This window comes from Notolepis coatsorum (genome assembly GCF_963971535.1).
Source record: "Notolepis coatsorum genome assembly, chromosome: 11".
In the NCBI taxonomy this organism is placed as follows: domain Eukaryota; kingdom Metazoa; phylum Chordata; class Actinopteri; order Aulopiformes; family Paralepididae; genus Notolepis; species Notolepis coatsorum.
Window position 1 is genome coordinate 4,505,250 of NC_140175.1, and position 13,588 is coordinate 4,518,837.

Below are 13,588 nucleotides of genomic sequence, written 5' to 3' on the forward strand. Positions count from 1 at the left end.
GTACAAGAATCGAGTTCGTTGGTTGACTTTTTTTATTACATTGGATGCCATTTTGTCACAGGAGAGATTAGCCTCTAGGATGGACCCCAGGTAGGTAATTTCATCTTTCCTTGTGACAATATTGTCACCCACTGTAACTGAGAAGCCGTCGGTCTTGCTGAGTTTGTTATTTGAACCTCACGAGTAGACGACAGAGTACAGCAACTTGCAATGGGCCTGGTCTACAAGATACACTACACGACCAAGGTACCCATGTACATGTCAAAATACTTCCCAAAGGTCAGTGAATACCACAATCACAACACCAGAGGGAGCTCCACAAATCATGTTAAACCCAGATTCGGCTCAAACAAGGGACTAAACACGTTTCGCAATTATGCCACATCAATGTGTTCAATCAATCAATTCAATTCAATCAATCAATCAATCAATCACCTGTACATTGTATATTACTGTTGCATTTTATTGTTATAGTGTTTATTTGCACTCTGGTTGGATACACAAACAGAAACAAATAAAACAAAAATTAGGTAGGGTATAGCAATGGCAAAATAAATGCATTATGATACAGTAACAGTAAGCAGAGAGGGAGTTAGGTGATGTTGGCAGCAGTCACTTTAGACACTTTAACACACTTTATATATATTGGTAAAGACATTTGCACTACAACTCATACCTCATTGCACCTTACCCTAAGTTGTACCTCATCCCATTTCTGCATTGTACTGTATATATTTTTTTTTAGTTTTTTTATCCACCTTTTCTCCTCTTTTTCAATTTTTCTCCCATCCCAATGTAGCTGTGCCAATTCTCCCCTCCCCTGTCTTGAACGTTGCTTGCATGTGCCCCCCACTGGCCGGTTGTAGGGAGGATAGAAGTCCATCGCATGTCCCCTCCCGGTACACGAGGAGGCAGCCTGTCACATCTTTTCACCTGCCAGCGCGGACTCTCAGTGGCGAGGTGTAACGTGTGGGAGGCTCACACTACCCCCGCCATTTCCTGTCTCTGCTGTGCAGGCGCCCCAACCGACCGGTAGGAGTCGCTGTTTACAACGTCCAGATTACCACCCATCGACTTCCCACCCTCTGACTCTGCCAATGAGTTTGTATGACGGCCGGCCCAAGCCGGAGGCAACGCCGACAGCCGGATTCGATACCGGTGTCTCGTGCGTTGGTGACGAGCGCAATGCCCGCTGTGCCACCCAGCCGCCCTGCATTGTACTGTATATTGTAACTCAGTTACTTTTTCTCTACTCTGCATTGTATATTGTATGCATATTGAACACTTTGTTTTGTTTACACTTGTCTACGTACGTACTTGACTTTCTATTTTATACTTATTTTATACTTATCTATTTTGTATCTAGCACACTCTCGGGAGCAAAACAGAAAGAAGCATTTCATATAGAAGTATTTTGTATTTTTGTACGACAACTAAATAAAGAAACTTGAAACTTGAAACAGTTGGGCTAAACGCGCGCTCTCACTCAAAAGAATTGTCCCTCGTCGCGTCTCGTCGTTAAACCCGTACGTGGCAGTCGCACAGGGAGGCGTGATGACGCGGGGATGACGCGGTTGTGTGACGCGATGTGATGACGCGGCGGGCGCAGCGCTGCTGTTGTTGCTCAGTAGTGAGAGGTGGCTTAGGTTAGCTAGCTAAGCTCCCATTAAAAAGCAGCAGAGGTTACCTGTCACAAACACAGCTCCATAAACAACCAGGTGTACTTTATATACCTTACTTAATCTTTTTTTTGGACCAAGGAGACTCTAAACGAACTAACTATAAAGTCAATTATCACGTAATTAAAGCGAAAAACAGCCAAGAAAGCATGTTTCGCGGCGCCGCGGAGCTGTGCGTGCTGCTGGCCGCCCTGTCGGCCCCGGCGGCCGGCTACTTCGTCAGCATCGACGCCCACGCCGACGAGTGCTTCTACGAGCGGGTCAACAGCGGCACCAAGATGGGCCTGATGTTCGAGGTGGCCGAGGGGGGCTTCCTGGACATAGACGTGGAGGTACAATAAAAAACACAACTGTAATAAGAGGGCGAACTAGTCGTCTCTTACGTGGTGTATCTGTGGAATGATGATGACTGGGGCCTGGTTAGCTGCTAGCTAGCTGTTAGCTTAGCTGGCTTTGCTATTGATTGATTGAAAACTTTATTAAACAGGTTGCAGAATGGGTACAGTACAGCTCAATAGACACAATTGTTAAATGGGGGGACCTTGATGTAAACGAGATGAAAGTCTTTCTCTGGTCTGCATCCCCTTAACAATTGTGTGTGTATTGAGCTGTACTGTATTGTACTGTACCCATTCTGCAATCTGTTAATAAAGTTTTCAATCAATCAATTAATACAATACAGTACAGTTCAATACACACAATTGTTAAGGGGATGCAGGCCAGAGAAAGACTTTCGTCTTGTTTACATCAGGGTCCCCCCATTTTCAATTCATAGTAGTGACATATGTTTGTATGCAATGGCGTTTAAGTTGGCCCCATGTTAAAATGCACCTTATTGCTTTCAAATGTTTGGGTTTTTCATTAAACAGAATGTTGTATTGGTTTTTAGCTACATTTGGAGAAATGCTCTGCTAGATTTGACTGATTAGTTATTTCTCTCTGTAAGGTTGGACAGAAACAGGAAGTGGAGTGTAAGTGTCAGCAAGCTGTCAAACACCAGCTCAGCTTAATTATTCGAACCAGGAAAAGCCCGGGGTTTGTTGAGTTGCATTCAGTGTGAATGAATGAGAACTTTATGTAACAGATTGCAGAATGGGTACAATACAGTACGGCTCAATACATACAATTGTTAAGGGGATGCAGACCTGAGAAAGACGTTTGTCTTGTTTCCATCAGGGTCCCCCATTTTCAATTCATATAGACATTTATGACATACACAACATACATGACATTTATGGCATAGGGACATATAGGTATTTAGTACTGATACATTTGTGACATAAACGGTATTCAAATATACAGTACTGTTACCCCTAGATCCTGACAGAGTATATACATATGATGGGGAGGGGACTGTACATTAGGAGGGGGTGGGTGGGTGGGAGGGAAATATACATACGGCGGGGAGGGAATATATACATGCGGTGGGGAGGAGACTGTCTATTAGGAGGTGGTGGGGGTTTTCTCTTCCACTGTGTTTTCTCTTCCACTGGATATATAGGCTATATTCCAGAAATTAGCATGTTACATTATGCCATATGTTACCAACACACACTCGTGAAACGCACTGCTGCAATAACATTTGTATTCCATCAAATCAAATGTATTTGTAGGGCGGCTAGGTGGTGTAGTGGGCAAGGCACTCGCCACCAACGCAGGAGACGCTGGGTTCGAGCCCAGCTCTCTGCGTTGCTACCAGCTTGGCTGGTCGCTCATACTAACACAATTGGCTGTGTTAGGGGTGGGAAAGCAGTTGGGTGGGTCCTGGTCGTTGTAAACGGCGACTCCTACAGTTCGGTCGGGGCGCCTGCACAGCGAGGGTAGGATCTGGAGAAAGGTAGTGTGACCTTCCACACGTTACACTCTCCCGGTGAGAATCTGCGCTGCCAGGCTGGCTGCCGGCTGGCTGCACATGTGTCGGAGGAAAGCATGTGATAAGTCTCCGGCCTCCCGGACCAACAGTAGGGGGGGGGGGGGGGTGCGCAACAACCAGGAAGGGGGTTGGGAATTGGCATAACAACTAGTGGGATGGGAGAAAAATCGGAAAAAAGGAGGGGGGAAAAGATAATGGAAAGATTTTTTTTTTTTTTTTTTTTGTAGAGCCCCCAATCACATGGAACTGCCCCCCCCCCCCCCCCCCCCCCCCCCCATGGGCTTTACAAGTCAAGAAGAAACATCACAATAGATCCAGAACAAAAAACACCATAAAATCCACATATGCAACACCCCCAGACTTGAACAGATTTAAAACTGTGTCTGGCACTGAAATGTGTCTCCCCCCCCCGCCCCTACAGATAACGGGGCCTGACGGCAAGCAGATCTACAAGGGCGACAGGGAGTCCAGTGGGAAGTACTCTGTGGCGGCGCACATGGACGGAACCTACAAGTTCTGCTTCAGCAACAAGATGTCCACCATGACGCCCAAGATCGTCATGTTCACCATCGACATCGGAGAGGCGCCCAAAGGCCAGGACATGGAGACGGAAGGTAGGCGAGGCGGCGGGCACAAGTTATCGGCCTGTGTTTGAGAGAGAGAGAGAGAGAGAGAGAGAGAGAGAGGGAGGGGGGGGGGGAAGATGGAGCGTGAGTGAGTGAGACTTCACAATTCATACCCTGAAGCCTTTTGTACCCGTCTTCTTTAGAAGAGCACAGTTTTAGTTTTATATTATTCTCTTTCCCATCCTTCCGTTGGTTTGTGTTGATCTTCTCTCTTTTCCTGAACTCTGTTCCTTGGCTTCTCCTCCTCCTCCACCAGGTGGCGACAGCTGGGATGGTAAGGCCCTGAGCAGGCAACGCCAAAAGACTACTTGTTTTTGTTCCATAGACTTTGGGCGTGTGATGCACAGAGCTTTATCTAACCAGTGTTCAGTTCCATCACCTCTGAAACTAAAAGCGTGTCCCAGTTGTTATATCTGTATGTCGGCGTTAAGCCCACATGTTGTTGCCTGTGAATGATTTGAGTATCTTGATGGAGATGTGTGTGAACAGCAATGGCCTGGTTTTCTTTTCTTTTTTTTGCCTCCGATACATTAACTATTCCCCAGAGATGCATCTTTCACACTGCATGCATGGTACTCTGCATTATAACGTACTTTTGTTTTGAAGTGTGAGAACATGTGTGTACATATGCTTTGCACTTTTATCCGCATGTTAAGTTGTTTATTGCACTAAGTCGTTTGCCGTGGGGTGATTATTTTTGATCGTCGTCCTTATTATGTTCTCTTCCTCAGCCCACCAAAACAAGCTGGAGGAGATGATCAACGAGCTGGCCGTTTCCATGACAGCCGTTAAGCACGAGCAGGAGTACATGGAGGTCCGCGAGAGGATACACAGAGCCAGTGAGTGGTTTAGGAACAGAACCTTAGAGGATATACACAGAGTGAGTGAGTGGTTTAGGAACAGAACCTTAGAGGATACACAGAGCCAGTGAGTGGTTTAGGAACAGAACCTTAGAGGATACACAGAGCCAGTGAGTGGTTTAGGAACAGAACCTTAGAGGATACACAGAGCCAGTGAGTGGTTTAGGAACAGAACCTTAGAGGATACACAGAGCCAGTGAGTGGTTTAGGAACAGAACCTTAGAGGATACACAGAGCGAGTGAGTGGTTTAGGAACAGAACCTTAGAGGATACACACAGAGCGAGTGAGTGGTTTAGGAACAGAACCTTAGAGGATACACAGAGCGAGTGGGTGGTTTAGGAACAGAACCTTAGAGGATACACAGAGCGAGTGAGTGGTTTAGGAACAGAACCTTAGAGGATACACACAGAGCGAGTGGGTCGTTTAGGAACAGAACCTTAGAGGATATACACAGAGCGAGTGAGTGGTTTAGGAACAGAACCTTAGAGGATATACACAGAGTGAGTGAGTGGTTTAGGAACAGAACCTTAGAGGATACACAGAGCGAGTGAGTGGTTTAGGAACGGAACCTTAGAGGATACACAGAGCCAGTGAGTGGTTTAGGAACAGAACCTTAGAGGATACACAGAGCGAGTGAGTGGTTTAGGAACGGAACCTTAGAGGATACACACAGAGTGAGTGGTTTAGGAACAGAACCTTAGAGGATACACACAGAGTGAGTGAGTGGTTTAGGAACAGAACCTTAGAGGATACACACAGAGTGAGTGGGTCGTTTAGGAACAGAACCTTAGAGGATACACACAGAGTGAGTGGGTCGTTTAGGAACAGAACCTTAGAGGATACACACAGAGCGAGTGGTTTAGGAACAGAACCTTAGAGGATACACACAGAGCGAGTGGGTCGTTTAGGAACAGAACCTTAGAGGATACACAGAGTGAGTGAGTGGTTTAGGAACAGAACCTTAGAGGATACACAGAGCGAGTGGGTCGTTTAGGAACGGAACCTTAGAGGATACACACAGAGTGAGTGGGTCGTTTAGGAACAGAACCTTAGAGGATACACACAGAGCCAGTGAGTGGTTTAGGAACAGAACCTTAGAGGATACACACAGAGTGAGTGGGTCGTTTAGGAACAGAACCTTAGAGGATACACAGAGCGAGTGAGTGGTTTAGGAACAGAACCTTAGAGGATACACACAGAGCGAGTGGGTCGTTTAGGAACAGAACCTTAGAGGATACACACAGAGTGAGTGAGTGGTTTAGGAACAGAACCTTAGAGGATACACAGAGCCAGTGAGTGGTTTAGGAACAGAACCTTAGAGGATACACACAGAGCGAGTGGGTCGTTTAGGAACAGAACCTTAGAGGATACACACAGAGTGAGTGAGTGGTTTAGGAACAGAACCTTAGAGGATACACAGAGCCAGTGAGTGGTTTAGGAACAGAACCTTAGAGGATACACACAGAGCGAGTGAGTGGTTTAGGAACGGAACCTTAGAGGATACACACAGAGTGAGTGAGTGGTTTAGGAACAGAACCTTAGAGGATACACACAGAGTGAGTGGGTCGTTTAGGAACAGAACCTTAGAGGATACACACAGAGTGAGTGAGTGGTTTAGGAACAGAACCTTAGAGGATACACACAGAGCGAGTGAGTGGTTTAGGAACAGAACCTGAGAGGATACACACAGAGCGAGTGAGTGGTTTAGGAACAGAACCTGAGAGGATACACACAGAGCGAGTGGGTGGTTTAGGAACAGAACCTTAGAGGATACACACAGAGCGAGTGGTTTAGGAACAGAACCTTAGAGGATACACAGAGCCAGTGAGTGGTTTAGGAACAGAACCTTAGAGGATACACAGAGCGAGTGGGTCGTTTAGGAACAGAACCTTAGAGGATACACAGAGCGAGTGAGTGGTTTAGGAACAGAACCTTAGAGGATACACACAGAGCGAGTGGGTCGTTTAGGAACAGAACCTTAGAGGATACACAGAGCGAGTGAGTGGTTTAGGAACAGAACCTTAGAGGATACACACAGAGTGAGTGAGTGGTTTAGGAACAGAACCTTAGAGGATACACAGAGCGAGTGGGTCGTTTAGGAACAGAACCTTAGAGGATACACACAGAGTGAGTGGTTTAGGAACAGAACCTTAGAGGATACACACAGAGCGAGTGAGTGGTTTAGGAACAGAACCTTAGAGGATACACACAGAGTGAGTGAGTGGTTTAGGAACAGAACCTGAGAGGATACACACAGAGCGAGTGAGTGGTTTAGGAACAGAACCTTAGAGGATACACACAGAGTGAGTGAGTGGTTTAGGAACAGAACCTTAGAGGATACACACAGAGTGAGTGAGTGGTTTAGGAACAGAACCTTAGAGGATACACAGAGCGAGTGAGTCGTTACAAGTCCATATAGGAACGGAACCTGAGAAGCAGTTTGTAAGATAAGATATTCCTCTATTGGCAGCTGGGTGGCGCAGCGGACATTGCACTCGTCACCAACGCAAGAGACACCGGGTTCGACTCCGGCTGTCGGCGTTGCCTCCGGCTTGGGCCAGCCGTCATACTAACTCAATTGGCAGAGTTAGCGGGTGGGAAGTCGATGGGTGGTAATCTGGACGTTGTGGACAGCGACTCCTACAGGTCGCTTGGGGGATGCCTGCACAGCAGAGACAGGAAATGGCGGGGGTAGTGTGAGCCTCCCACACGTTACACCTCGCCAATGAGAGTCCGCGCTGGCAGGTGAAAAGATGTGACAGGCTGCCTCCTCGTGTACCGGAGGGGACACGTGATGCAAGGCTTCTATCCTCCCTACAACCGGCCAGTGGGGGGCATTTGCGAGCAACGTTCAAGACGGGGGAGGGGAGAATTGGCACATTGGAATTGGGATGGGAGAACATTTTTAAAAAGTGGATACAAAAAAAAGTTTTCCTCTATTGATCCCCTTGGGGGAAATCTCGGGGGGTCATAGCAGCATGGGGGGGGGGGGGGGGGGTGCAGGTATGGACTGGGTACTAGCAGTAGAAATTAGGGCTGACCTTCGATTTTTTTTTTTGGAATTCGAAGCTTCGGGGCCGAGATTCGATTTTAATTTGAAGCTTTGAAATAAAATGTAAATCTTTTTTTTTAATAAAATATATATATTTTTAATTTATTTGTTTTACATATTTTTTTTTATGTTGTGTGACTTGTACAGCACTTTGTTCAACTTTGTCAGTGCTGTAAAGTTTAAACCTTTTTAAATCTTAGACAAACAAAACACTTTGCTTTCATGAAATATTGTAAGCCGTCATTTGAGGCTTTATAAAAGCAGCACAATGAACACATCTGTCAGTGCCGAGTCCGACCTCATCTTAAATAACAGACAGCATTGCTTGTTGTAGTTAAAAGAGAGGCAGAGTTGATTTTGCAAAAAAATAAAAAATATTCATATTTCTTTTTAATAAAATTTTATTTTCATATTCGAATCCCATGCCCATCGAACGAAGCTTCAAAGTATTTAAGACAGCCCTAGTAGAAATACCTACATATAGGCAATACAATTGGCTCTGAATGTGAAAATATGAGAAAGATAAACTGTGTAAACAATATAATTAACTCTGAAAGTCTGAATATATAAAGATATGAGAAAAACCCTGTACCATAACTGGCATGTTATACGTGGCACGTTGTGGTCCGTGCACCCTTTCACTGCCACACCACAGACTGTTAACCCTTTACTAGTGTGATAGTAAAGGGTTAACCGTTTGGTAGTGCGGCAATGAAACGGTTAAGAGTCCCGACGTCCCTAGTGTCAGGTGTTTGACTCCTGTTCTCTCTGCCCTTCCCTCCCTCCTCCCAGTCAACGACAACACGAACAGCAGAGTGGTGCTGTGGTCCTTCTTCGAGGCGCTGGTCCTGGTCGCCATGACGCTCGGACAGATTTACTACCTGAAGAGGTTCTTCGAAGTGCGGCGGGTGGTGTAGCGAGCGAGCGACGCGGTGGTGCGACGTCGTCAGTGTTCCCCCTCTGTGTAGCTCTTTGCGCTCCACCATGTTCTCCAAAACACAGAGACAGTTATTTACACCTTGGAAACGAGACCGGCAGTTTTCAGGAAAACTTCCACGTACAGTTGGATCTCCAATATTTTCATTTTTTTTTTTTTTTTTTTTTTTTTCTCTCTGCGGTTACCCTATTTGTTACAGTCTTTCTCAATGTGCTTGTCATGGTTGTGTGACGCTATGAACCGAGGGCCAGAGGGTCCTTGGATTGATGTCGGATTTGATTTAGCTTTATTTGTTTCTATTCTTTGGTCATTTTACTCAATCATCCGGTTTGTTTTTTTCTACACAGTTTGATAAAACAGTTTATACTAGCCAATCGCTCGCCAGTGAAGTTTTCTGTCCGCTTTTGATGACTGTCAGGCTCATAATATAAAGTCAAGCTACTGAGATGGAAATACTGTACACACGCACTCTGGCGTCACGGGAGAATGTAGACCAGATTTACCTATTTATGGAAGCCTTGTCCAATAACTAAAAATAACAAAAAAAAAAAAAAAAAAAGCAGAATGCAGCAGCTTTAATAAGCGAGAGATGCCAGGGGGCGGGGCTTGTTCCTGAGAGGGCGGGGCTTGGTCCTGAGAGTACTGACTCCGGTCGGTCCTCGCCTGAAATTGATCACATGACCAAATGGTAAATACAAGGTGATGGCGTTCAGGTGGGCTAGTTGGGTCATGAAGTCGGGACCCATCTGATGCAGGGCAGCAGATTCAGACGGGATTATTCAACCTTTTGCTTTCTGGATGCAGGCGGGTTGAGCGGTTTTTACTTAGGCATTCCAGCATGTTGGTTGGTTTACCACTGGTATTTACCACTTGTTTAGTTTACCACTGGTATTTACCACTTGGTTAGTTTACCACTGGTATTTACCACTTGGTCGGCCATTTGAGTGCAAGCTTCCTGGTTGTAGACTCGGAAAAATGTCCGACTTTACGAGTGGTCGAGGACCGACCGAACGCACCATCGGTTGAACAATGTCCACCGACCTAATGAATGGCCATCTCTAGACAATGTATTTTGGTCTGCGACGTCTCAAATGAACCCATCTCAAACCCCGCCCCCTCTCTCCTTGATCCTCCAATGAAGAAAAGAGGGCGGGGTTTGAGGTGGGTCAGTTGCGCTCCTGATGAATAAGCCCCCAAATATCAGTATCTGAAGAATTCGAATGAGGGAGGGTCTTGAGAGGAATTTTGACGAGCTTCTTTGTTATTGATTCATAGCACGCCACGCCACGCTTCTGGATGTTTCTGTTGATGGGTAGTGCCGGGGGAAATGGACGCACGTACATCTGTGTTTTAGTTGAGATGGATAACGGTAGGTCTTCCAGCCAAGGCCTGAGAATACACAAGTTGATAAGATAAGATTCAGACACCGGTTTAACCATCGTCTTCAAGTCCTTGCGGAGTTAAAGCAGAATATTAGTATTGGGGTTGGAAGTTAAATCTGCACTACTTGTGTTTTGACTCTTTAGAGCCACTGTAGGGAAGAGTACCGCAAAACATGTCAACAGTGAGGGTCTGGGGCTGACATTTTATGATTGCTGGTGTGCTTCAGTTGCTTTAAACTAATATAATTTTAGTTTTTTTTTGTGTTGGGTTAGGGGCTTTTAAGTTATGTGATGGTAAGCCGTTTTGTACTGTCGTCCGTCCCCCCCTCCCTCCGGGTGCATATCCAGGTGGATGCAACATTTGGACATTGAGATGCCTTGAGAATGAATCTCTTAAAACAAGCTGAAGAATTGTGTCCCGATGCATCATCATCTACATCTACACGTTCACCACACATGTCTGCAACGTCCTGAGTGTTGCGTCTCGTTGGATATGCCCAGGTGTTTGTACTTCCTCTGGTGAGCTCAGGCGTAGATGCTCGCTACACACGGCCTCCTCCTCACCCACGATTAGCCCTTTCACTGCCACACTACTATCACTACAGATGCTTCCGTCTGTAGCGTGATAGTAAAGGGTTAACCCTTGGTCGTGTGGCAGTGAAAGGGTAAACCCGTATTGTCGCAGTGAAAGGGTTAGGGCAGGTCACAGGTGACTCCTTGGTGTCGTCAAAACCTCTGAAAACGTGGATCTGTACAAATGTAGAATGTTGTCTGTGGAAAATGACCCAGGTTTCATAATAAATACAATATTCTTTAACATTTCGGTGGCTTGTTTCCAAAATGTAGGCTTTTTGTGTTTTGTTTTAAGTTTTTTTTTACGTGTGTCATATTGTTAATATGTACCATGAATTAAGATGCATTAAATGATCACCTGACTTTTAACAAGGAGTATTAAAGTCTGACATGTTGGTTCATATCTAATGTAGACGCGATATCTTCTCGTGAGAAAAACACCATCTGTGTTGGAAAGCTGCCATCTTGGTTTGACCCCAAATATAAGGTGCCACATGTGGATGCTTTTGCTCCTCTATACGGGTCTCGGAGGGGGGGGGGGGGGGGTGTTGCTCCTGGCAGTGTTTCTACCTGAGGACGAGTGGCGGGCTGCTCCAACACTGTTCTACCTGTACAGCGTCCTCCTGGGGGTCAAAGGTCAGAAAGGTCTTTATTGCCAAGTAGTTTAAACACATACATGGAATTTGGTTTGGTGTGACATTAACCCGTTCACTACCACACTACAGAATGTTAACCCTTTACTATCACACTACAGACGGTAACCGTCTGTAGTGTGATAGTAAAGGGTTAACCTGTTGTGTGGCAGTGAAATGGTTAACCTTCCGTATTGTCGCGGTGAAAGGGTTAACCGTTTGGTAGTGCGGCAGTGAAAGGGTTAACAGACGGACAATTACGGTCGAATAAAATAGAAGTACAATAGAATAATGAAATAAAATGGGTCAGGGCTGTACACACGATGTGGTCAGTATATATACACTAATTAGAATAATGATAACAATATAGTGCGATGGAATATTTTAACAGGGCTGTGCAATTGAGCATTTATATATAGTGCTTTTATCCAAAATGCTTTACAATTTGTTCCTCACATTTAACCCGTTCACTCACACATTCACACACCAATGGCAGAGGCAACCATGCAAGGTGCCAACCTGCTCATCGGGTGCAATTAGGGGTTAAGTGTCTTGCTCAAGGACACTTCGACAAGCTGCCTGGGAGGAGCGGGAATCGAACCGGGAACCTCCGGATTACCAGGCGACTGCTCTACCTCCTGAGCCACTGTCTCCCCCTAATGTGCAAGGAGTACGAGTAATAGTTATAGCAATCTGAAATCTAATGGTTGTAGAAACAATGTTGGTTTATCACTGCTGCTAAAGGGGAATTCCACTCATTTTAAGTATTCACATTATGTTATTCCTGTGTCCCAGGACGGAACCTGCGATTTCACCTTGATGTGGAATCTGTTGCTGCTCCACAATGAATGCAGCACTGACGCCGGTCTCGTAGTTGTTTGTTAGTTCTTAAAATCATGGTTAAAGACCTGTTAGTAATACTAGAATAGGAACCTAATTTGGGTGTAGACCTCGCAACCACAAAAGGACCTTGCATAATCAGATTAAATTAGATTAGATTCAAATGTATTGTCATCATATACAGCACAAGTACAGTACAACAAAAATAAGTTTGGCATCCAGCCAGAGTGAAAATGTAATATACAATGTACAGGTGATTAAACCGGGTATAAAATATATAAATTAGTACTACTGAGTAATAGTGCTAAATGCTAATCAGATGTATGTACAGAGTTGTAATATTAATATGTACAGTGACACAGGTATACAGACACTATGGTAGTAGTAAGTCATACTGGCCAGCAGTGTAACTAGTAAGAGTAAGGGATATGTAGATAGTATCTACAGATATGTAAACAGGATTGTATGCAGGTATGTACAGATGTACAGATGTGGATCTATATATATGTATTAAAAAGTCATTTTCACAGGTATTCAATTTTTGGGGATTAATTGATTGATTGAAAACTTTATCAACAGATTGCAGAATGGGTACAATACAGTACGGCTCAATACACACAATTGTTAAGGGGATGCAGACCAGAGAAAAACGTTTGTCTTGTTTACATCAGGGTCCCCCATTTTCAATTCATCATAGTCCCACGTCTAGTTCTTTGGTTTTTGGCAAGTTGTTCATATTGACAAATATTTATTGAACTGTCCCAGACTGCAGAAATAACTGCAAACGGTAAGGCTAGCTTTAAAAAAAATAAAAGTAAAACGTGTATTTATAAGACACTGTTTTTCATATCAAGTATTGTATGTAAGTTGCGTTCGCTGTTCTATCTATGTTCAGCGTTATAAATAATAAGAGGTTCCTCTCCGTCTCTGTTATAATAATCCCTACTGTTATATTATTATTAGGGCTGTCAAAATTTATGCTTTAACTTTGGAGATTAATTTAAATTATTTAAAGCATTAAAATAAATTAATCTAGATTAATCTATGGAGTGAAAAATCTTCAATCTTACCGCCGCGGATATAAGAAAGAGGTCTAGCTGAGTCAATGTTGATGGTTTTGTTGAACATTTGTA

The 13,588-nt window shown here is 44.7% G+C and overlaps 1 protein-coding gene across 1 annotated transcript; it reads left to right on the forward strand.

Moving 5' to 3' along the window:
• The first annotated feature begins 1,610 nt into the window (after nucleotides 1-1,610).
• On the forward strand, nucleotides 1,611-11,355 carry tmed2 (transmembrane p24 trafficking protein 2). Its single transcript, XM_084324433.1, has 4 exons — nucleotides 1,611-2,011; nucleotides 3,974-4,166; nucleotides 4,910-5,017; nucleotides 8,884-11,355. Exons 1-4 carry the CDS (start codon nucleotides 1,829-1,831, stop codon nucleotides 9,006-9,008), a joined length of 609 nt encoding a protein of 202 aa, XP_084180559.1. The 5' UTR covers nucleotides 1,611-1,828; the 3' UTR covers nucleotides 9,009-11,355.
• Nucleotides 11,356-13,588: the final 2,233 nt, after the last annotated feature.